Below are 25634 nucleotides of genomic sequence, written 5' to 3' on the forward strand. Positions count from 1 at the left end.
TTAAATGTTCTATGGACATCTAACAACAACATATGAGATACAAAATTTTAAATATATTATGTAGGATAAGAGTAATATAAGCTAATTAAATATAATTCAATTATATTTAAATTATTAATAACATCAAGATATTCCTATTCTTATTTTTTCTGCATTTGATAAAATATTCTCAGATAAATGTTAATATGTCTCACTATATTTATATATATTTTTTCTTTTCCATTAACAAAAAAAAAAGGAACTCAATCTGACTCCAGGCAAGGCTCCTTCCTTCACTGGCATTGGAACTAGTTTTCTGGAAGGGCCAGGCACATAGAACTTGCAGAATAAAAACTCCTTGGGCTTCCCTCAGAGCTCAGTCGATAAAGAAGCTGCCTGCAATGCAGGAGACCCAGATTCCATTCCTGGGTCGGGAAGATCCCCTGGAGAAGGAAATGGCAACCCACTCCAGTATTCTTGCCTGGAGAAACCATGGACAGAGAAGTCCAGCAGTCTATAGTCCATCGAGTCGCAAGAGTCGGACACGACTTAGTGAGTAAACCACCACCACCCAAAATCTCCTTGAATTAACCATGGAACAGGCTCCTTTCATTGCTTTCCCAAAGGTCCAGAAGGTCCCTCACATTCAGAGCCTGAGCCTGAGGTGACTGGAAAACTCTCCCTACTTTCACCCGCATGATCCCAAATCCCTCATTCCACATCAGCACCTAGAGCTGCCCTGGTTTTCGACAGCTACTTAACACTCAGCATATGGAGACAGCATCATTCATCTCCCAATCTCCTGTTGATGGAGACTAAGTTGTTCCCAACCTTGGGCTACTGAAACAGTGCTAAGGTGGATGAGCTTTCCAAGCGTCACTCTGCTCAGAGGGGAAATACCCACTGGAAGTGGCATTGCTAGTTCAGACAGTATGTGGATTTTAAGTTGTGTAATGATATTGCCTACTTTTCCCCCTAGTCTTGGTAACAAATAATGTCCCCAAACATCTAGATGTCAGCAGGGAAAGCATTTTTTCCTGATTTCTCAGATATTACTAAACTTCCCAGATGGTGGGTCCCCTGCTCAGTCTCAATACAGCTAATAAGTGGCTCCACCATCTCTTCAGATCTGGTGACTCCTAGGGCTGTCTTCCCTAGGCCACCTGCCCAGATGATTCCCTGGTTGAGAAAGGAGGGAGGGGAGGGGAGGAACAGCCTGTCAGATGGTGAATCCTCCTTAGGCATTTACTCATTATAAACAGTGCTCAGAAGGAAAGGTTGTCTGTTTACCATTTTTACAGATGAGGACCCTGAGGCTCAGAGAGGGGATCTGATTTGTGAATAGCTAAAGGAGCTGGATGGCATCACTGACTCGATGGACGTGAGTCTGAGTAAACTTCGGGAGTTGGTGATGGACAGGGAGGCCTGGCGTGCTGCGATTCATGGGGTCACAGAGTGGGACACGACTGAGCGCCTGAACTGAACTGAACTGATGGGGAGAATAACCTAGATTATCATTGTGGACCAATATACCCTTATAAAAAGGAGGCAGGAAAGCCAAAGTTAGAGAAGCACAAGTGACATTGGAAGCAAGACTGGAGTCATAAGAAGATGGAAACCATGAGAAAAGGAGTGTAGATAGTCTCAAGAATTTGGACAGGCAATGATCACCACCTCCAGGAGAAATATTTCCCAGCTGACTCCTTGATTTTAGTCCAATAATATAATTTTTGGTACTTTGACATCCAGCAGTATAATGAGACTGTCATTTTAAACCACTAAATATTTGATAATTTCTCTCAGAGCCTTAGGTAACTAATATAACATGACCATGTCATTGGAAAAAAAATTCCAAGCACTTGGATCAATGTTTTACTTTCTTCTTAAACTTCATGTTCACTGTGTGTTGGGAGCTCTGCATATCACTCTCACTCAAGTATCCAGGTCGTTGGAGCTAAGTCCGACATGAGAATGTGTATTTCTGGGGAAGGGGGACATTGGTTCATAAAGGTTTTTACAGTTAAATGAAAACCGTGCCAAATACATTCATCACTTCTCCTTACAACTCAGTGATCTAAGAGGTCATGTGGTCTCACCTAATGCAAAGGATAGAAACGCATCACTCCCTGAGGACACACAGTGAACAGCCAGAAGTATTTGGTAGAGCACGACACTTCCAGAGAGGGCTTAATGCCCAAATCCAGTCTCTGCCACATCACTGACCTCTCTGTGCCTCGGTTCCTCCCTTGTATAAGGATCTCATGTAACAGGCTCATTGTGCAGGGTACATGCAATGTACATGCAACATACATGCAAAAGGCTGAGTTCAAGGCTGGATCATGGAATACAAAGTCAATGAAGGCTGCCACATCACTGACCTCCATGACTCAGGTCCTCTCTTGTATTAGTGTCTTACATTATAGGCTCATTGTGCAAGCTACATGCAATGCACATGCCGTGTGCTGAGTTTAAGGCCCATTCATGGATCATTCAGACAATGAAAGCTGTTGTTGATCGTTGATAAACATGTGAGAAAACATGTTTTGAATAAGGATGAATAAATAACTACTTTGTGTTTTCCTCCAGGAGCGGCAGGTGAGGGGGAACTGCAGGTGATTCAGCCTGAGAGGTCAGTGTCAGTTGCAGCAGGAGAGACGGCCACTCTGCACTGCACCATGACTTCCCTGAGCCCCGTGGGGCCCATCAGGTGGTTCAGGGGAACTGGACCAGGTCGGGAGTCAATCTACAGTTCAAAAGAAGCCTCTTTCCCCAGAGTAACAAGTGTTGCAGATTCCACAAAGAGAAACAACTTAGACTTTTCCATCCGCATCAGTAACATCACCCCAGCAGACACTGGTGTCTACTACTGTGTGAAGTTCCGGAAAGGAGAACGTGGTGACGTAGAGTTTAAGTCTGGACCAGGCACTCATCTCACTGTGAGTGGTGAGTACAGCCTTTGTCCCCTGTATTCCGATAACATGTCAACAAGAATGCCTTCCACCCTTTGAATCGAAAAACACAATCATGTACAGCAGTGGGTGCTTATGTCATGATCTGGGTCATAATCAGATTTCATTCCCTTCTATAGATCAGGGGAGTTGAGGCCTATTTGTTCAAGGCCCCACGGCTGGTAAAAGCGAGAAAATTCTGAGTCCCCAGTCTGCCTGGCTCCACAACCCTTGTCTTTTTCACTCCATTCAGCCCTTTGGTTCCAGGGATAAAAGAGATGAATGTCTGAGTCCCTTGCTCCATCAACTGTCCAGACCTCATTCCTGCCTCCATAGAATGCTCACCTCAATGTGGCTGAGTTTTCTCTTTATTCACACATACTGAACACCTACTGTGAGCCAGGGCCTGGTCCAGATGCTGTGGAAGCAGAAGTGAACAAAGCAGAAAAGGGCTCTTATTCCATGAAGCTTATGTTCTCTTTCCTCTGAAAGAAGAGAGATTCATCTAGGGCAAGGAGTGAAAATGTTATCTATTTCCTCTTCAGAAGCATCACACTGAGAAGAACTTCCTATAGCACAGGCTCAGTGCTGACTCTGATGGCCCTGCTTGGAGGAGATGCCTAGAGGTTGGGTGTTTCCTGGGAATCTGTTAAGAAGACTCTCCTGTGATTCAGGGATTGACTCACACAGTCACTGAAGGCTCCCAGCAGAGCTGGGTCATCTCAGAATGTCCCTCCCCAGGGAAGAGGTTCATGTGGGTGACTTAGGAGCAGCCCCACTGAGGTAGCAACGGTGATCATTTAGAGTGTTCTGACCAAAACTCTGGATCCTCTTTCTAATTCCTGAATCCTGGGCTGTCAGCAGGGGAAGGACCTTTAGACACCATCCTCCCAACCTCCCACGTACACATGGGGGCCTGAGAGCAAGAGGTATAGGGGCCCTGACCACAGTCACATGGTCAGTGAGGGGATCCTTCCAGAACCCAATCTATTTCAAAGCCAGTCTTCTTCCTGCACTGGCACTGGAACTCAATTCATGGAAGAACCTGGCACATAGGATTTGAAGAATAAAAATTCCTTGAATTAATCATGGAATAAGCTCTTTTCATGGTTTTCCCAAAGTTTCTGAAGGCCCCTCACATTCAGACCCTGAGCCTGATGTGACTGGAAACCACTCCTTACTTTCAGCCGCATGACTCCAAATCCCTCATTCCATATGAGCACCTAGAGCTGCCCTGTTTTCCAACAGCTACCTAACTCTCAGCATCATTCATCTACAGTTTCCTGTTGATGGACACTAAGTTGTTCCTAACCTTGGGCTACTGAAACAGTGCTGAGGTCGATAATCTTTCTGTCTGTCACTCTCCTCAAAGGGGAGGTAACCACTGGAAGTGGCTTTGCTAGGTTGCAGCTGTCGACTGAAAAAAAATGTACAATGTGAGAGTTCTGGGTTTAGTTTTATTTGGAGCAAAATGAGGACTATAGCCTGGGAGACAGCATTTCAGATAGCTCTGAGAGATTGCTCCAAAAAGTTGGGGGGCGGGGCCAATATATATGTGCTTTTGGTGAAGGGAGTACATGCAATCAAGCACACGTCTTTTGCGGAAGGTTTATGCTAGTCACAAGGAACAGATGTCACCATGAAAGATTTTGATGCTTTTCTAGATATGAGGAGATGCAAGAACTGGGCTCCTAAAATCATCTCTAGAAAATGTCTAAGTATCTGAAGGCCTGACAGGTTTCTCCAGATCACAGAGTGCCTCCTTTCTGATCTTCTTTCAGGAGGTGTTGAAGGTCAGCAGCTACAGTGGCTGATAGTTTAACCCTTGTGCAGATAGAAAGCAAGTGTCCATTGTAGGTGACTGAGGATATGTGTATGATACTTTGAGTGGATATTGCTAAATTTCCCTCTTAGTCAAGGTAGCAACTGAGCCTCCTCAACCTTCAGACATCAGCAGGGAAGGTGGTTTTTTCCTGATTCGCAGCTATTACTTAACTTCCTAGATGGTGGGTCCCTTGCTCAACCTCGGTCACAAGTAGTAAGTGGTTCCACCACCACTCAGATCTGCGGCTTCCCGGAAGGTGGATCATCCTCTTCTCCAGGCTGCCTGCCCAGATGATTCCCTGGATGAGAAAGGAGGGAGGCGAGGGGGCCAGAGAGCATCAGCTTGTCAGATACTGAACCTTTCTCGTGACATTTACTCCTTATAACCAGTGTTCAGAAAGAAGGGTGTCGGATGAGGACACTGATGCTCAGAGAGGGGACTTGTTTAGTGAGCATGTAAGGGAGCCAGGATTGAACCCCAGACACTTTGACTCACAGCCCTGCTCTCTGCACAGTGTGGGGGAAATCTCCAGCTCTGTCCTCTGAAATCCTTGTATTGTTCTGTTCTTCAGCAGTGGCACTAAAGAGAAGTCCACTGTGGGAGGTAAGTTTAGCTTTACAACCTGGACCAGACAGATACTGCAGTGTCTCTTGATGGGATGGGCGGAACCTCTTCTAAATGGCAGCACTCAGCACACTTAGCAGCATCAGGAGATTTCCTCCGTTGTTGTGATGTTGCCCCTTCGCTAGGCTCCTATGGAGCAGGTCTGGGAAGGTTAGTGTGGACAGAGCCCAGAGGGTCCACTGCAATCCCAACAGCACCAGGCACGCCCATTCCTGGCTCTGCAGCCTGAGGATGAGGAGGGGGAGGTGTTCCCTAGAGGGTGGTGGGATCCCCATGTGAGCAAGAGTTCCTGTTCTAGACTCAGGTGTCAGGAGCTTGTGTCTTCCCTTGTGGCTTCAGAGTCTCTATGCCTGGGCCCTCAGAGGCCACGCCTCCCTGTAGTCACCTGAAGTCAAGAATCTGAGAGAAAAGGGGAAAGTGGTGGTTGTTGTGGGGGGTTCTGAAGGTGGGTGCTTGTTCTGCTGATGGAAATGAAAGCTTGGAGCTGACAGGAAATTTGGGGACGTAGTGAAGGGAAGGGTGAAGATGTAGTCCCTTCATTTCTTTCAGCCTCACTTTTCTCTTCTGTAAAATAGTGATCATCACTGTCTCCTTTCAGGAGAGTTGGAAGTATTTGAGGTGCTCTGTCTAAATCACCAGCACGGGGTAGAGACACCCAAACTGGGGTATTATTTCAAGGCTGTGACCCAATTCCCTGTGTCCCCATTCCTCACCTGTAATGTTTGCAGAATGTACTGAGGGCACATGACCTGGTGACAGGGCAGCCCCTCAGGGAGCAATGGTGCTGACCTTCCAGGCCGTGTGGTCCTCACAGAGCCTCTAGTCCTCAGTTCCCCATCTGTGAAATGGTGGTAATCACACTACCTCTCAGGAGTCTGTGATGCCTGGAGAGGGCTAAGAAGCCCTGGATGGAGTGGGTTAGGGTGTCCCTGAGCTCAGTGCACAGTAGTGGGGAGCCTGAGCCGAGCCCCTGCCTGGGCTCCTATTCCAACTCTGGGACCTCTGACGAGTCCCTCCCAAGTTGGTGCTCAATGTCCTCATCCTTCAGTGATGGCCCCGCCCTCACAGAACAGCTGCAGGGACTGAGTAAGGGACGCATGTCAAGAGCTTAGAGCAGAGCCGGGCATGTGATACATGTTCCATTAATGTGGGCTCTGATGTGCCAAAGACAGAGGACCTCCATAAACCATAAACAAAATGAAAAGACAATCTACAGAAAGAGAGAAAATATTTTTAAATGATGCAGCTGACAAGGGCTTTATTTCCAAAATATACAACAGCTCATACAACTCAAAAATAACAAAAAGCAAACAACCCAATTGAAAAATGGACAGAAGACCTAAGTAGACGTTTTTCCAAAGAAGAAATACAAATGACTGAGGCACATGAAAAGATGCTCAACATTACTAATTATTAGAGAAATGCAAATTAAAACTCCAATGAGGCACCACTTCACACTGGTCAGAATGGCCATCATTAAAATTTGTACGACTCATATTGATGTATAGCAAAACCATCACAATATTGTAAAGCAATTATCCTCCATTTAAAATAAATATGTATTTTTTAAGTTGTACAAATAACAAACGCTAGCGAGGATTGGAGAAAAGGGGAGCCTGCCTATACTATTGGTGTGAATGTAAACTGATGTGACTGCTATGGAAAATATTATGGAAGTTCCTCATAAAACTAAAATTATCATATGATCCAGAAATCCAACCCCAGGGCATATATCTTTTTCTCCAAAAAGATACATACATCCTTATGTTCATAGCAGTACTATTCACAATGGCTAAGACAAGGAAACAAAGTACCTGTCCATCAATAGATGAATGAATGAAAAGATGTGGAACATATATACAATGGAATACTGCTGCTGCTGCTGAAGTCGCTTTAGTCATGTCCGACTCTGTGCAACCCCACAGACGGCAGCCCACCAGGCTCCTCCATCCCTGGGATTCTCCAGGCAAGAATACTGGAGTGGGTTGCCATTTCCTTCTCCACACAACGGAATACTACTCAGCTGTAAAAAATGAAGAAATAATGCTATTTGCTACAGCATAGATAAACTAGTGATTATCATACTAAGTGAAGTAAGTCAGAACAGGAAAGATAAATACCATATGATATCACTTGTATGTGGAATCCAAAAAATGACTCAGGGAATTGCCTGATGGTCAATGGTTAGGATTTCATAATTCCATTGCAGGGGCCTGGGATTGATTCCTGGTAGGGGACCAAAGTGGAGAAGGCAATGGCACCCCACTCCAGCACTCTTGCCTGGAAAATCCCATGGATGGAGGAGCCTGGTGGGCTGCAGTCCATGGGGTTGCTAAGAGTCGGACACGACTGAGCGACTTCACTTTCACTTTTTCACTTTCATGCATTGGAGAAGGAAATGGCAACCCACTCCAGTGTTCTTGTCTGGAGAATCCCAGGGGCAGGAGAGCCTGGTGGGCTGATGTCTATGGGGTCACACAGAGTCGGACACGACTGAAGTGACTTAGCAGCAGCAGGGGACCAAAGAACCTCAAGGTACACGGTGTGGCCTAAAAAAAGAAAAAGAGAGAGAGAGACAAATGTACCTACCTATGAAACAGAAACAGACTCAAGGACATAGAGAACAGAGTTGCAGTTGTCAAGGTAAATGGGGTAGGGGTTAGGTAAGCTATTTGATGGACGTGAGTCTGAGTGAACTCAGGGAGTTGGTGATGGACAGGGAGGCCTGCCGTGCTTCGATTCATGGGGTAGCAAAGAGTCGGACACGACTGAGCGACTGAACTGAACTGAACTAAAGCTATTATATATAGAAAGGATAAAGAACAAGGTCCTACTGTACAGCACACAGAACTACATTCAGTATCCTGGGATAAACAATAACAGAAAAGAATATATTTCAAATGTATATGTATAACTGAGTCACATTTTGTGCTGCAAAATTAATGCAGCATTGTAAACCAATACACTTCGATTAAAGCAAGTTCTAGATCAAGTAAACAAAATGTAGCCCCCCAAAGAGATCCATGTCCTAACACTCACTAGTGAATGTTTTACTTTACATGGAAAAAACAATTTGCAAAAGTGATTAAGGCTCTTGCTATGGGAGAATATCCTTGCTTATAAATGGGAGCCCAATATAATCTTATAAGAAGAGGCAGGAAATCCAAAGTTAGAATACAGGTGACAATGGAAGCACAACTGGAGTCATAAGAAGATAGAAACCTTGAGAAGAATGTAGACAGTGTCAAAAATTTGCAGAGGCAGTGATAAGAGCCTCTAGAGAAATGTAGCCCAGTTGACTCCTTGATTTTAGTCCAGTAACACTGCTTTTGGTCCTTTCACATCCAGAATTATAAGATAATAAAACTATCATTAAGTCACTAAATTTTTGTTAATTTATTAGAGCTTCCTTAGGTAACTAATATAACATATGTCATTGTGACAAGTTATAATATAACTGTGTCATTGTGCCTTTGGAAAAAATCCCAGGAGTTGAAACAATGTTTTACTTTCTTCATAAACTAAATGTTCGTTGTGAATATCTGAATATCACTGTCACTCAAGTATACAGGTTGTTGGAGCAAATTGCATCATGAGTATGTGGATCCCTGGGGAGGAGTGAAGTTGGTCTATAAAGGTATTTGCAGCTTAATGAATAACATACAAAATACATGCATCACTTCTCCTCATAACTCAGTGATCTAAGAGGTCATGTTCAGTTCAGTTCAGTTGCTCAGTCGTGTCCGACTCTTTGCGACCCCATGAACTGCAGCACACCAGGCCTCCCTGTCTATCACCAACTCCCGGAGTCTACCCAAACCCATGTCCATTGTGTCAGTGATGCCATCCAATCATCTCATCCTCTGTTGTCCCCTTCTCCTCCTGCCCTCAATCTTCCCAGCATCAGGGTCTTTTCAAATGAGTCAGCTCTCCACGTCAGGTGGCCAAAGTATTGGAGTTTCAGCTTCAACATCAGTCCCTCCAATGAACACCCAGGACTGATCTCCTTTAGGATGGACTGGTTGGATCTCCTTGCAGTCCAAGGGACTCTCAAGAGTCTTCTCCAACACCACAGTTCAAGAGCATCAATTCTTCGGCACTCAGCTTTCTTTATAGTCCAACTCTCACATCCATACCTGACCACTGGAAAAACCATAGCCTTAACTAGATGGACCTTTGTTGGCAAAGTAGTGTCTCTGCTTCTAAATATGCTCTCTAGGTTGGTCATAACTTTCCTTTCAAGGAGCAAGTGTCTTTTAATTTCGTGGCCACAATCACCATCCACAGTGATTTTGGAGCCCAAATAAGAGGTCACTTGGTCCCACCTAATGCAAAGGACAGAATGCAGTACTCCCTGAGGACACAGTGAACACCCAGGAATATTGGGTCGATTATGACACTTCCAGAGAGGGCTCAAGTACTCAGTCCCAGTCTCTGCCACATCACTGACCTCCATGACTCAGGTCCTCTCTTGTATTAGTGTCTTACATTACAGGCTCATTGTGCAAGCTACACGCAATGCACATGCAGTGTGCTGAGTTTAAGGCCCATTCATGGTGCACTCAGACAATGAAAGCTGTTCTTGATTGTTGATAAACATGTGAGAAAACGTACAGGATCACATGAGGATGAATAAATAACTGCTTTGTGTCTTCCTCCAGGAGCAGCAGGTGACAGGGAGCTGCAGGTGATTCAGCCTGAGAGGTCAGTGTCAGTTGCAGCAGGAGAGACGGCCACTCTGCACTGCACCGTGACTTCCCTGAGCCCCGTGGGGCCCATCAAGTGGTTCAGGGGAACTGGACCAGGTCGGGAGTTCATCTACAGTCAAAAAGAAGCCCCCTCTCCCAGAGTAACAATTGTTGGAGATGTCACAAAGAGAAACAACATGGACTTTTCCATCCATATCAGTAACATCACCCAGGCAGACACTGGTGTCTACTACTGTGTGAAGTTCCGGAAAGGAGAACGTGGTGAAGTGGAGTTTAAGTCTGGACCAGGCACTCATCTCACTGTGAGCGGTGAGTATGGCCTGGGTGTCCTTCATCCCCTGGTCTCTGACAAGTCAACAAGAATGCCCTTCACTCTTTGAGCAAAAAAAGGAATCCGGTGCAACAGTGATCTGGACATGATCTGATTTTACTCCCTTCTACAAATCAGAGTATTTGAGGCCATGACGGTTGTGCTATGTGCTCCAGGCCCCACAGCTGGTAAATGTGGGAGAAGTCTGGATCCCCCGTCTACCTGGTTCCACAGTCCTTGACTTTTCCATCATATTCAGTCCTTTGATTCCAGGGATAAGGGAAATGAAAGTCTGAGTGACTTGCTCCTTGACAGGCCAGGCCTCACGTCTTATCTCTGGAGAGTGCACCCTCAGTGTGGCTGTCTTCTCTTTATTCAGCACTTTTATCTAGTCTGTTTCCCTTTTTCTATTTCATATTCAGTGCTCCCATTTCATTTAGTTTATGTTTTCCAGTTTGTCCATCTCTTCTTTTTGTTGATGTTCATTTCTCAAACCTTTATCAAGTGTAGTAGAAAAGCTTTTGTATACATATATATATATTATGTATAACATACATATTTTAGAAAACTTATGAATTTTTACCTAACTAAAAAATTTATGATATTTTGATTCTACTTGTTTGACTTAGATTAATAGAATGCTAGATATCTAGTTTAAAAATATAGATATATAATAAGCAACAAAAGTTCACTATATAGAACAGGGAACTATAGTCAATATCTTGTAATAATTTATAATGGAAAATAATTTCAAAAATAACGTATGTATATATGTATAACTGAATCACACACACAAAATAATTCTACTTTTTGAGATTTAGTAATGTTTATCTTTTTGCCAGTTTTTTTAAATGTCCTGTGGACATCTAACAACAACGTATGAGACACAAAATTTTAAATATATTGTGTCAGATCAGATTAGATCAGTCACTCAGTCGTGTCCGACTCTTTGCGACTCCATGAATCGCAGCACGCCAGGCCTCCCTGTCCATCACCAACTCCCAGAGTTCACTCAGACTCACGTCCATCAAGTCAGTGATGCCATCCAGCCATCTCATCCTCTGTCATCCCCTTCTCCTCCTGTCCCCAATCCCTCCCAGCATCAGAGTCTTTTTCAATGTCAACTCTTCACATGAGGTGGCCAAAGTACTGGAGTTTCAGCTTTAGCATCATTCCTTCCAAAGAAATCCCATCACAGACTCGATGGACATGAGTTTGAGTGAACGCCGGGAGATGGTGATGGACAGGAAGGCGTGGCGTGCTGCGATTCATGGGATCGCAAAGAGTCGGACATGACTGAGCGACTGAACTGAACTGAATAACCAAAGGAAACATTGCTGCTGCTGCCACTGCTGCTAAGTCGATTCAGTCGTGTCCGACTCTGTTCGACCCCATAGACAGCATGAAAACTCTGTTGCTGAAAGAAAACAACTTTTTAGCCTGACATCCAAGTAATCTCAAATTATCTGCAAATTATCTTTTCTAATTTACCTGCTATCTTCTTTTCCTCTTATTTTAGAGGCCTAGAGTATGGCAGCTTTGACAAAGGGTTCATTCTGCTCAATCTGTATTCCAGATCTTCCAAATACTTATTAAGTCACTTCAAGGTAGTTTTTAAAAACCCTTCCAAGTTTTAATTTGCACACCTTTTATTAAAAATGGGAGCTTTGTACCTAAAAAAAAAAAAGAAAGAAAAGAAATCCCAGGGCTGATCTCCTTCAGAATGGACTGGTTGGATCTCCTTGCAGTCCAAGGGACTCTCAAGAGTCTTCTCCAACACCACAGTTCAAAAGCATCAATTCTTCGGCTCTCAGCCTTCTTCACAGTCCAACTCTCACATCTATACATGACCACAGGAAAAACCATAGCCTTGACTAGACGAACCTTTGTTGGCAAAGTAATGTCTCTGCTTTTGAATATGCTATCTAGGTTGGTCATAACTTTCCTTCCACGGAGTAAGCGTCTTTTAATTTCATGGCTGCAGTCACCATCTGCAGTGATTTTGGAGTCCAGGAAAATAAAGTCTGACACTGTTTCCACTGTTTCCCCATCTATTTCCCATGAAGTGATGGGACCGGATGCCATGATCTTCGTTTTCTGAATGTTGAGCTTTAAGCCAACTTTTTCACTCTCCTCTTTCACTTTCATCAAGAGGCTTTTGAGTTCCTCTTCACTTTCTGCCATAAGGGTGGTGTCATCTGCATATCTGAGGTTATTGATATTTCTCCAGGCAATCTTGATTCCAGATTGTGTTTCTTCCAGTCCAGCGTTTCTCATGATGTACTCTGCATATAAGTTAAATAAACAGGGTGACAATATACAGCCTTGACGTACTCCTTTTCCTATTTGTAACAAGTCTGTTGTTCCATGTCCAGTTCAAACTGTTACTTCCTGACCTGCGTACAAATTTCTCAAGAGGCAAATCAGGTGGTCTGGTATTCCCATCTCTTTCAGAATTTCCCACAGTTTATTGTGATCCACACAGTCAAAAGCTTTGGCATAGTCAATAAAGCAGAAATAGATGTTTTTCTGGAACTCTCTTGCTTTTTCCATGATCCAGAGGATATTGGCAATTTGATCTCTGGTTCCTCTGCCTTTTCTAAAACCAGCTTGAACATCAGGAAGTTCACGGTTCACATATTGCTGAAGCCTGGCTTGGAGAATTTTGAGCATTACTTTACTAGCGTGTGAGATGAGTGCAATTGTGCAGTAGTTTGAGCATTCTTTGGCATTGCCTTTCTTTGGGATTGGAATGAAAACTGACCTTTTCCAATCCTGTGGCCACTGCTGAGTTTTCCAAATTTGCTGGCATATTGACTGCAGCACTTTCACAGCACCGTCTTTCAGGATTTGGAACAGCTCAACTGAAATTCTATCACCTCCACTAGCTTTGTTTGTAGTGATACTTTCTAAGGCCCACTTGATATATATTGTGTAGGATATGATTAATATAAACTAATTAAATATAATTAATTATATTTAAATTATTAATAACATCAAGATATTCCTATTCTTATTTTTTCTGCATTTGATAAAATATTCTCAGATAAATGCTAATATGTCTCACTATGTTTATATATTTTTTTCTTTTCCGTTAAAAAAAAAAAGGAACTCAATCTGACTCCAGGCAAGGCTCCTTCCTTCACTGGCATTGGAACTAGTTTTCTGGAAGGGCCTGGCACATAGAAGTTGCAGAATAAAAATTCCTTGGGCTTCCCTCAGAGCTTAGTCGATAAAGAAGCTGCCTGCAATGCAGGAGACCCAGATTCAATTCCTGGGTCGGGAAGATCCCCTGGAGAAGGAAATGGCAACCCACTCCAGTATTCTTGCCTGGAGAAACTATGGACAGAGAAGTCCACCAGGCTGTAGTCCATCGAGTCACAAGAGTCGGACATGACTTAGTGAGTAAACCACCACCACCCAAAATCTCCTTGAATTAACCATGGAACAGGCTCCTTTCATTGCTTTCCCAAAGGTCCAGAAGGTCCCTCACATTCAGAGCCTGAGCCTGAGGTGACTGGAAAACTCTCCCTACTTTCACCCGCATGATCCCAAATCCCTCATTCCACATCAGCACCTAGAGCTGCCCTGGTTTTCGACAGCTACTTAACACTCAGCATATGGAGACAGCATCATTCATCTCCCAATCTCCTGTTGATGGAGACTAAGTTGTTCCCAACCTTGGGCTACTGAAACAGTGCTAAGGTGGATATGCTTTCCAAGTGTCACTCTGCTCAGAGGGGAAATACCCACTGGAAGTGGCATTGCTAGTTCAGACAGCATGCGGATTTTAATTTGTGTGATGATATTACCTGATTTTCCTCCTAGTCTTGGTAGCAAATAATGTCCCCAAATGTCTAGACGTCAGCAGGGAAGGTGTTTTTTCCTGATTTCTCAGATATTATTAATCTTCCCAGATGGTGTGTCCCCTGCTCAGTCTCAATACAGCTAGCAGGTGGCTCCACCATCTCTCAGATCTGCTGGCTCCCAGGGCTGTTCCTCCTCTTCCTCAGGCCGTCTGCGAGATGATTCTCTGGATAAGAAAGGAGGGAGGGGAGGGGAGCTGCCGCCTGTCAGATGGTGAATCCTCCTTAGGCATTTACTCATTATAAACAGTGTTCAGAAGGAAAGGTTGTCTGTTTACCACTTTTACAGATGAGGACCCTCAGGCTCAGAGAGGGGATCTGATTTGTGAACAGGTAGAGGAGCCAAGATCAAATCCCAGGCACTCACAGTCACACAACCCTGTTCTCGGCACACCCCACTGTGCTTATCAAAGTGTTGAGCAGACTCCATCCCTGTCCTCTTAAAATCTTATTTCATTCTTTTCTTTAGAGATAAGCATTTTAAAAGGCCCTGTAAGGGAGGTAAGTCCAGTTTTACAACCCAGATGAGACAGATCATTCAGTGTCACATGATGTGCTGAAAAGTTCCGCAATGACACAGAAATAAGTTTGGGGAATTAGCTTTTTTCAACACACTTAAAAGCATCAGGAGATTTTCTCCCCATTGTTGTGATGATGCCCCTTCACCAGGGCCCTGTGGAGCAGGTCCGGGAAGGGTGGTGTGGACAGAGCCCAGAGGGGCCACTGCGACCCCAGCAGCGCCGGGCACGCCCATTCCTGGTTCTGTGGACTGAGGATGAGGAGGGGGAGGTGTCCCCTAGAGGATGGTGGGGCCCCGTGTGAGCGAGAGTTCCTGCTCTAGACTCAGGCGTCGGGAGCCCACATCTTCCCTTGTTGTTCCAGGGTCCCCAGGGCTGGGCCCTCAGAGGCTACTCCTCCCTGTAGTGGTTGGAGTCAAGAATCTGAGGCAAAAGAGGGGTTGGTGGTCAGTGTGGATGCTCCTGAAGGTGGGCACTTGCTCTGCTGATGGACCTGAAAGTTTAGACTTGACAGGAAACACCAGGACACAGTCAGGGGGTGAGAGGAGACAGACCCTTCATTTCTCTCAGCCTCAGTTTCCTCAGCTGCATGATGGTGGTCATCATGTCTTTTAGGAAGGATTTGAGGAGCTCTGTCCAAATCACCAGCACAGTTCCCTGTACTGGGCACCCCCCTTCCTCACCTGTAGAAAGAGGATGATCACACAACCTTTGCAGGGTGTCCTGAGGGCAGGATGACCTGGTGAAAGGAGAGCCCCTCAGGGAGCGATGGTGCTGGCCTCCCAGGCTGTGGGGTCCTGGGCATGTCTCAGTTCTCTCTTGTCCTCAGTTTCCCCATCTACGAAATGATGGTGATCACACAACTTTCAGGGGTCTGTGATTGACTGGAGAGGGCCTAGGAAGCTCTGGATTGGGGCAGGGGTGACGGTTAGGGTGTTCCTGAGCTCAGTGCAGTGTCTGAGAGCCTGGGCCAAACCCCTGCCTGGGAACCCATCCCAACTCTGCCCCATCCCAGCACTGGGACCTCTGCCGAATCTCTCCCCACTCTGGACCTAAGTGTCCTCATCCCTCAGTGACAGCCCCGTCCTCACAGAGCAGCTGAAAGGACTGAATGAGGGACACATGTCAAGAGCTTAGAGCAGACCCTGGCATGTGATACATGTTCCACTAACATGAGCCTTGATGTGTTGGAGCCAGAAGACCTCAGACAGGGTCACTTGCCCTCCAGGACTGAGTACAACTGAGTTACTGTGAAACTGGGTGCTTTTTAACCTCAGCTGCTCATTGGAATCACCTGGGAGATGGTGACAAGATCCCAGGACCCTGGCTGTACCCTAGAAATTCTGATGTAAGTGCACAGACATGGCATGGACAGCTGAGTGTCTTAACTCCTGTGGAGGATGCTGGTGCCCAGCTAGGGCAGAGAAGCCTGAGCTGTGTTTTCTCTGAGGTCACCAAGAGGGAAGGCTGTGGTTTTTCCCTGATAGAGGTCTGTCCCCTGTTGTGCCTGGGTTATAAAAACATCTCTTCCAGGTGTGAGTGCTTTAGAATAACCTGTGATGGTCACAGATCTTAGAAGGCCCAAGAAACTCAGCCTGAATGGAGTAGCAAAGACACTCACACCCCAACAGAGCTCACCTGGGTTGAGAGGGCCTTCCTACTCACTCAGACCATCCTGTTTAGACCAGAGCTTCATCACTGGGGAAACCTTCCCATCTTTAAACACCTGTGTGTCTAAACAGGCATTGGAATCCCTGTAAATACTCCCTTCTCAGCCTGGAGCCCTCTGGCCTCAACAACCACAGTGACACTGATGAAATCTGTCTTCTCTCCTTTCAGAGTGTTTCCAGCTTCTATAAAGAGCTAATCTGCAGGAAAATGCCTGTGGTCTCTTGTGTGTTTTGAAAGCTAATTCCCCAAACTTATTTCTGATGGGATTATTTTTATAATTGGGGACAGATTCATAATTTGGTGTTTCTACTATTTTTTTCTTAATGTCGATTTTTGCACGGCAGCTGTTTGGAGCAGAATATGACTCTCCTTGGTGCTTCAGTTGTGCTTTTGTTTTGGCTTCTTACTGCCTAAAAAATAAATACGTAGTTTCAGAACTAGAATGACCAGATCTTATAATAACAAGGGCACCTCTGGTGGCTTAGATGGTAAAGAATGTGCCTGCAATGCCGGAGACCTGGGTTGAATCTCTGGGTCAGGAAGATCCCCTGAAGAAGGAAATGGCGATCCAGTCCAGTATTCTTGCCTGGAGAATCTCATAGACAGAGGAGCCTGGAGTGCTACAGTCCATGGGGTTGCAAAGAGTCGGACACAATTGAGCGACTAACACTTTCACTTTTCTTTTATGATAAGATCATGGATGTTATTGATTAAGCACCTACTATATGCCAAGCTCTGTGTTTTATATACATCCTCATCTTACCAGGTGGTGCTTGTATCCACTTTGTCCAGAAACAGTGAGGCTCAAGAGTAAAGAACTGCGACACTAAAATCAATCAGTCCTGGGTGCAGTGAGGTGAACTCTGACCTTAATTGCCGTGTGTCCTTGGACAGCTTCACTCTCCCTGAATTTTGTCCTATATATGGGGCTACACTCAGGCCTTCCTCTCAGAGCTGTGGGGGGGATTAGAGAGCTGAGGGTGATCAAGAGATCAGGCCATCTTTAGGCTCTGAGGAAACTCTGGATAAGTAGTAACTGATCACAGTACCTCGTCCCTTTAGGGATGTCCAGGATGCTGGAGTTTATACAATTTGACATATTAAGGCAGCTAATACGAGGAACATATAGCTATGTATGTCCTCAAGTGTTTGATGAGTTTTAGGAAGCAAGCTAAATATTTAGAAATGCAAATATCTGTAATGTTTGCTGTCTACAGACTTTTACAGGAGGTATTGGGTAATAATGAACAATTGAGAGACGTCTTGCAGGACTCCTCTACAGGGACCTTCACATTTGACTTGCTGATTTGTGTGAATCTGGGTTTCTTGTAGGCCTATGTCTGTGTCTCTATGGATTTAATAACAGTTAAGAAGCTAAGCCGGAGAAGGCAATGGCACCCCACTCCAGTACTCTTGCCTGGAAAATCCCATGGACGGAGGAGCCTGGAAGGCTGCAGTCCATGGGGTCGCTGAGGGTCGGACACTACTGAGTGACTTCACTTTCACTTTTCACTTTCATGCATTGGAGAAGAAGATGGCAACCCACTCCAGTGTTCTTGCCTGGAGAATCCCAGGGATGGCGGAGCCTGGGGGCTGCCGTCTATGGGGTCGCACAGAGTCGAACACAACTGAAGCGACTTAGCGAAGAAGCTAAGCACCTGTGGTTTCTCAGCACACAGTGATCTTTCTTTTCAACCCAAAACTAACCCAAAAGAGAAACCCGACTCAAAAAGATACCCATTTGCACCCTTCCTTTGAAATTCAGGGATTGATATATTAGTCCTATTGGCATTTTTGTGGGAAGAATAACTACCTGAAAGACAGTTCTGAACATAAATAGAGTCCAGGTTAAAGATAGACATGTATTTGTTTAGTTTTGTGAAGCATCTTGTTTTACTCCCAGCAAAAACACTTTCAGCACCTGATTTAACTCTCACTGAAGCCTGGGCAGCTGCCCTCTTTCATAGACAAGGAGCTAGAAGGTGCCACAACCACCCCTTTCATCCGCTGGCCACCCTGCTTCAGCTTCTGTGTGGTCGCTGTGATCCTGCTTCCCTGCATTCCCTTCTGTAAATGCATTTTCTGAAGTTAGTTAAGTTTTCCAGGTGAGCCCAGTCAGGAATAGTTAATAAAAAGAGTGAGCCCAAAAAGTACTTTTGTTCCTGTGCCCAAATTGGTGGGAAATCACCTGGCAGAGGAAAGAAGGTGGACTCTGAACTCAGGTCTGGAATTCCAGTCAGCCCTGCCCCTGATTCAAAGTCAGCCCTGGGAACCTGTAGGTCTCCCTGTAACATGACTATGGTAACACCGCCCTCTCAGAATTATTTGAAGAATTTAAAAATAATATATTTGCAAATTCTTAACATTGTCAGAAGTTTTTTGTTAGTGATGATAATCACAATCATGTTCATTGTTAAGCCCTCCCCGCCCATGGTATCTGGCCCTGCAGTGAGGGCTACGCCTGAGCAGACAGTGAGCTTCACCTGCAAATCTCATGGTTTCTCCCCCAGAAACATCTCCCTTATATGCTTCAAAAATGGCAACAGACCAGTATGGATCCAGAGGGAGACAGCATTTCCTACAGCATCTCCAGCACAACCAAGGTGCTGCTGGCCACGGGAGATGTTCACTCCCAGGTCATCTGCGAGGTGGCCCGCGTCACCCTGCAGGGGGGCCCTCCTCTCCATGGGACTGCCAACTTGTCCGAGACCATCTGAGGTAGATGCCCCTCATGTCAACTCAAGCCCTCACCTGCCCCCAAGGCCCTAACTAGCTCCTCCCGCCTGCTTTTTGCTCCATGCCTTGAATTACCCGGAATCTACTTCCTAACATTCCTGCCCAACACCAGGCTTCTAGTTGAGCTATTCACTCACTTCTATGGACACCTGTGCCAAACACGATGCTAAATAGTTTTCTTTGCTTCACCAATGGCTTCTCCAATTACTGAGCACCTACTATAAGCCATGGAGAAGGAAATGGCAACCTGCTCCAGTGTTCTTGCCTGGAGAGTCCTATAGACAGAGAAGTCTCGAGGGCTGCAGTCTATGGGGTCACAAGGAGTTGGACACGACTGAGTGACTAGGCAACACTATAAGCTGGGCCCTTATGTGTCTAGGGGTTTCATTTATTTTGCTGCAGTTATTATGTGCCTACTGTATGATAGGGACTGATCTTGCTGATTGCAAACATTATAACCCTAATAGGAGCTTTCAGTTTTTGAGCACCTACTGTGTGCCCTGCACTGTGCTTAGTGATTTCATTCCTATGCGGAGAGACCCTTTGAGCACTTGCTGCCCGCCTGGCTCCGACCTGGGTGCGGTGATCTGCCCCATATTGTCAGAGCTTCTTCTCTGTGCTCTTTCAGTTTTACCCACCTTGGAGCTTACACAACAGCCCATGGGGAACCAGGTGAATATCAGCACCTGCCAGGTGAACAAGTTCTACCCCAGAGACTTGCAGCTGACCTGGTTGGAGAATGGAATCATATTCTGAACAGAAGTGACCTTGACCCTCATAGAAAATAAGAATGGAACCTTTAACTGGACGAGCTGGCTCCTGGTGAACTCCTCTGCCCACAGGGAGGCTGTGGTGCTCACCACAGTATGACGAGCAGCCAGCGGTCACCAAAAATCATACCCCGGAGGTCTCTGCTCATCAGAAGGACCAGGGCACCCACAGACTCCCTGGTGAGGACTCCACTCCAACTGACCCAATTCTTTATTTGTTTTTATATAATGAAGGGAGTACTTCATGCTTTTTATCGAACAATCTAGAAGTCAATAGATATAAACTAGAACTTTAAAGTGAGTTCCCTCCTGACCACTGGTAAGAGTATGGTATATTGTTTATAGATCCTTTGACATAAATATCCATGACATTAAGAAAGAGAGGAAGGAGGAATATCATCCTGTTCAGTGTCCTGCCTCTTTCTTTCTACAAATAACTGTTTCTGTGTTCACCATTTCACGTCTGCCCACTTGCCACCTCCTTATACTTTCTAACCTCTGCCTGGTCTCTCTTCAGCCTAGACTTTTCCATCCATATCAGGAACATCACACCAGTAAATGTTTGTACTTACTACTCTGTGAAATTCTGGAAGGGGAGCCGTGAGGACATGAAGTTAGAGTTGCACCAGGCACCCAGGTGACCATGAGTGGTCACTGCATGGGCTCCTTTGTCCTTTGATTTGTGACAGTGGACCAGAAATGATCGCAATCGCTCACTGCACATCAACTAAATGCAACTGTCAGTTCATCTCCTTTTCTGCTTCAGCCACCCAGAGGACTTTGAGTTTACAGAGGGGACTCAGGGAGCAGTGGGGATGGGGGTCGGTCTTGTGTTGTTGAAGATGTATTGCCTTTAGTCCAGGTCATTGGGCTAAAGTAATCAAGGTGAATGGGTTACCGAGGACAGGAACCCCAAGCCTGCACAAGAGATACATGCTAATTACAGACGTGTTCTCCCACAGCTTGGACTTGTTCCAATGACAGTACCCCCCCCTTTATATAAATAAAACATCTTGTAAACTGTCATATAACATCAAGAGAGGGCCAACTCAGGTTTCCAGGAATCTTTCTCCAGAAGATCTTTCAAAGGCCCACATTTCTTCCAACATGCCTATGGTATTATCCTCACCTACTGGGTCGATGCTGGGTCACTGAGCGTCCATGTCCCTGCCTGCTGGAAGAATTAAGAGAGGAAAGGGAGAACAAACAACTTCCCTTAAACTAGTGATATAGAGAAGTTGCATAATTGTGTCCACAACTTATGTGTGTCAATGGTGTCTGCAATTGTGTGGTCTTATCGTTAGGGACATTATTTTCTATAAAACTAATACCAGTGCACACTTAATATAATCAATACTAATCCCCAATATAATTTAAAGTGGAATATAAATTCAGATTTTTCAAAATATCTTTTATAATTATTTTTTGTTCACCAAAATTGTTTTTAAGTCATCTGTAATTTTTTGACAAAATTTTCCCGTGACACCATGTGGGTCATGAGAATCTTTTTTTTTTTTTAATTTGAAGCAAAATTTCCAATGTTTAAGACTATTCAGAACATTCATTTCATATTGTGTGAGCTGTGGTAGGCTGTGCTTTTTGAGTTATTTCTTCCATTGTCTCTGAGTTTTCAAATTGCTGTCTGTACAGTTGTTCCTAAAATTCTCTTATTATCCACTGATATCTGCAGAGTCTGTACTAATGTCTTCCATTTCCATTCCTGTTATTGGAAATGTGTCATTCCTCCTTTTTTATTTATTTATTAGAAGCATTTCATTTTACTGGTGTTTTGAAAGAACACACTCTTTGTTTCAGTTATTTTCTCTATTGTTTTAAGTTTCATTGATTTTTCTTTTATGTTTTTTATTTCATTTATTTTTCTTATTTCTGTATTATTTCCTCTCTTCCTTTTGCTTTAGGTTATCTTGCTCCTCATTTTCTAATTTCTTGAAGCAGAAGTTTAGATTATTGGTTTAGACTTTCTTTTTGTCTAGTGCCACATCTGGGTCTTTTTTTGTGCTAGGGAATTAGGAGAGCAGACCTGGGTGGCTGATTGCTGCGTTCTTCCTCCAGTCCTCGGGTCTCCAGCCTGTTCACCTCTTCTTCCACCAGAGTTCTCCTATGCTTATCCTCTGTGTTATTTCTAGGGTTCAAGTTGTACTTAACAGGGAGTGTAGGAGAGAAGAGTTCATGCAATTTTGTCCCCAGTGGCTTGGAAATGCTTTCTAATCTTCCATCTCCTGCTTGGACTCAACCAGGGTTGGTACTTCTGGGCTCTCCCATCAAGGTTGCTAGTGTAGTAAGGCTGGAAGCGTTTTTTGAAACATTTAGGTTGGCAGGCTGAAGAGAAGCATAAAATGCTGATGTGACCCTTCCACCCAGACCCAAAGCCTACCCTGAGCATCTGAGGGCTCCAGCCATTGCATTCCTGGGTCCAGGGGTCTGGGGTGAGGATGCATATCTTATTGTTTGTTCTTACGGTACTGAGATGTCTTACAATATTTCTAGCCTCTCTTCTCTCAGTACAGCATAATATAACATTTAAAGGAGTTTTTGGTTAGTTGGTTTTCATAGAGGGAGAAAGGTTGTGAGTCCTCTCATTCTTTGGTTCTCTTTCATCTTTCAGGAACATAAATCCTGAAATCCCTCCCACTACGTTTTTCCTTTTTCCCATTTTCCTTTCACCATTCAATAGCCAAACAGTACTTGTTCCTTCTTTCCACCTAGAAGCTGGGGCTTCCCAGGTATCTCAGTGGGTAAAGCATCTGCCTGCCATGTAGGAGTCATAGGTGTCACAGTTAGATTCCCGGGTCAGGAAGAGCCCCTGGAGGAGGGCACGGCAACCCACTCCAGTATTCTTGCCTGGAAAATCTCATGGTCAGAGGAGGCTGGCAGGGGTCACATGTGTCCATGGGAGCACAAAGAGTCGGACATACTGAAGCGACTGAGCATGCACGCATGAACATGCAGAAGTTAAGCATTTTAAATTGTGCCTGTCCATTTATTCACATCTCTCCTTGAATTAGGTTCCTATAGTCACTGTAAGTAGTTACCATGTTCAGTGATTTAATACAAGTGTATTAATACATATATATACACACACACACACACACACAAATATGCTTAATATAGTTGTAGAGGTCAGACATCTACGATGGTGGCTGGGCTGTGTTCCCTCCAAAGGCTCTAGAGAATCCATTTTCTTGCCCTTTCCAGCTCCCAGAGGTGCCTACATTCCTTGGCAAAGGGCCCCACATCACGCTGACCTTTGCTTCTGACATCGCACCTCCTTCTCTGACTCTCCTGCCTCCATCTTTTACTTGTAAGGATCTTTGTGATCACATGGGCTCTACTCAGAAAATCCAAGATAATGTGCCATCTTAAGATCTTTAACTTGATCACTACTGATCACCTCTTTTGACGCATATGGTAATCTACACACAGATATGGGGGATTGTGTGCCAACCATATTAAATCAAGAATAGGTTGAAACCCTTTCCTGTGATCTATGCACTGTTCTGCAGGACACTTTTTTTTAATATTTTCAAAGTTTAGGCAAATTTAATATTCATGATGTTATTTTCAAATATCTAGATTCCTAACCTTATCAGACTTGACTATTTCTCCTGAAATTTTCCTAATAGCTGACAGGATGGGATTGCAGCCTAGTGAGAGACTGTGCACTAGGACTTGCTGAATTTTCTCTTGTCTTACAGTGATTTTCACTTCTGGAGTTTTCTCTTCAAGTTATAGGACCCTTGCAGCCTGAGAAAAGAGAGTATGAGATGAGGGATTCCTGTGTCCTAATGTCTGCCTCAAGCTTGAGGCCAGGCGGCAGGTCAAAGCCACAGAGTGTTGGTGGGCCCAGGCGGTCTCAGATGGAGTAAGTGGAGGCCCTGGGAATGGTTCCTCTGTGACCCTTCTAATCAATCCCCTTGTCGCCTGATTTCCAGGCCCAGAACAGTCTTCGCCTCTCCTGGCAGTTTTCCTCCTAGGCCCCAAGACGCTGCTATTGGTCGGTATCTCCATCATCCTAATCTGCAAGAAGTTTTAAGCATAAATGTAAGTTGGGGTGGGATGGAGGGCAGGACAAGTTCTATTCTAGAGCTTAGGGAGGCTACTCATAGACCACACAAGGTCAGGGCCCATGTGGAGTTAAGAGAAGGTGAAGTAGCTCCCTCAATCCCCTCAGGACACCCTGCTTCCCTCTCAGCGTTACCTGGTTCTCAGGAGGTGTGTGAGGTCCTAGAGGAGATGGGCTGGATCAGGGGTTTTCAAAGGGGGTCCACCAAGTCTTAGGGGTTCTGTAGAGGAAGTGGGCAGAGGGTGCTGAATGAGGAACACCTGAGTGGGTGGTTCGCTTAAAATCTGGGACTTCCTGGGGCAAAAGAAATCCATATTTTAGGGCAATGTTGAGAAGTTTGGATCAGCTGTTCCAAGGGGTGTCTTGCTCTGATCCTCTGTGTAACAGTAGAAAGGCTTAGGAAGGGGCGCCAGGGGCACAGGATCTGGGGAGGAGGGAAGGAGGCTGAGTGGATAAAGTTCTCTCTCAGGAGCTGCCCATCCTCTCAGGACAGTTATCCTAGGAGGAGAACACCTGGGTACATCGGAGGGATTCATGAAATGTTTCTTGAGTGATGAGCACATAACTATGATATTTTCCCACAACTCCATCCTTCCCGCCTGACTGGTGCCACCCTCTGTCTCTGCTGTCTCCTTCCCTCCCTGAAGGGCCCAGCCTTGGAGAAGAACCCAGCTAGAAGCTCCCACAACTTTGCTCCAAATGCCTCCCTTCCATGGAGACCTGCCTGCTCACATGTTCCTGAAGCCCTCAGAGCTGTGTCTTCATACTTGGTCCTGAGTGGGGATCATGGGAAGTAGTTCTGGGGACTGACTCATGACATATCCCTGGAATGTGAGAAATAAGTCAGATCAACACAGGTCAGGTTATCTCTCATCTGTAACCCTGGACTTGGCTCACACTAATGTTCTCTGCAGAGAAGTTATTCTGTCTTCTGTTCACCGGACTCCTCACCCTTTGAGTATAAATGATGCCCTATATTGGTTTTAAGAAAAATTATTATCCTTCCTTATTAGCTCAATAGCCTATTTTTCAAACCCAAAGAGTAGTGTTCCCTCCTCTCTCTGTGATGGAAAGAGTAGTCTTTCTATCATTTTGCATCCTTCCCAACCCTGTTGCTCATGTTAAATACACTATTTCCAGAAGCCTGGAGTCATCCTTGATTTCTCTTTCTTTTATATCACATATTCAGTTCTGTCTTTAAAGTGATTATGTCCAGTAGTGTGATGGTAAATCTTTAACAACTGACTGTTAAGAAAGAAAAAATAAGCCTGATTGGTAGTACATGTCAAATTCTTGATGTAAAATGTTTTCAATGTGGTCAATTTCAAGTTCACAACCATTTAGCAACTTAAATAATTCCTGAAAATGTAAATGTTGTCTCTCTTGAGCCAGTCCAAGCTTCTCACAGCTCACCACTGAACTCTCCATAATCTGCACACTCTCATCCCCATCACCACTCCTTGGTCCCAGACACCATCATCCCTTCCTGCACCACTGCTATAGAGGCTCTAACTGGCTTTCCTGTTTCAGGCACAGTGATTCTCGGACTGTCAGTCAAATCCTATCTCTACCCTCACCTTCTTCCTCCATTTCG

General features: G+C 44.9%; 1 protein-coding gene across 1 annotated transcript in view; it reads left to right on the forward strand.

The window, feature by feature from the left end:
* The window catches only part of LOC129625193 (signal-regulatory protein beta-1-like), a 25484-nt gene extending 1474 nt beyond the window's left edge, over positions 1 to 24010 (forward strand). Inside the window, 8 exon segments of the mRNA XM_055543310.1 lie at positions 2566 to 2922; positions 10038 to 10394; positions 15085 to 15089; positions 18869 to 18992; positions 18995 to 19168; positions 19815 to 20046; positions 20048 to 20136; positions 23910 to 24010. Coding sequence (XP_055399285.1) covers positions 2566 to 2922; positions 10038 to 10394; positions 15085 to 15089; positions 18869 to 18992; positions 18995 to 19168; positions 19815 to 20046; positions 20048 to 20136; positions 23910 to 24010 — 1439 coding nt within the window.
* The last annotated feature ends 1624 nt before the right edge of the window (positions 24011 to 25634 follow it).

Source organism: Bubalus kerabau, chromosome 13 (genome assembly GCF_029407905.1).
Source record: "Bubalus kerabau isolate K-KA32 ecotype Philippines breed swamp buffalo chromosome 13, PCC_UOA_SB_1v2, whole genome shotgun sequence".
Taxonomy (NCBI): domain Eukaryota; kingdom Metazoa; phylum Chordata; class Mammalia; order Artiodactyla; family Bovidae; genus Bubalus; species Bubalus kerabau.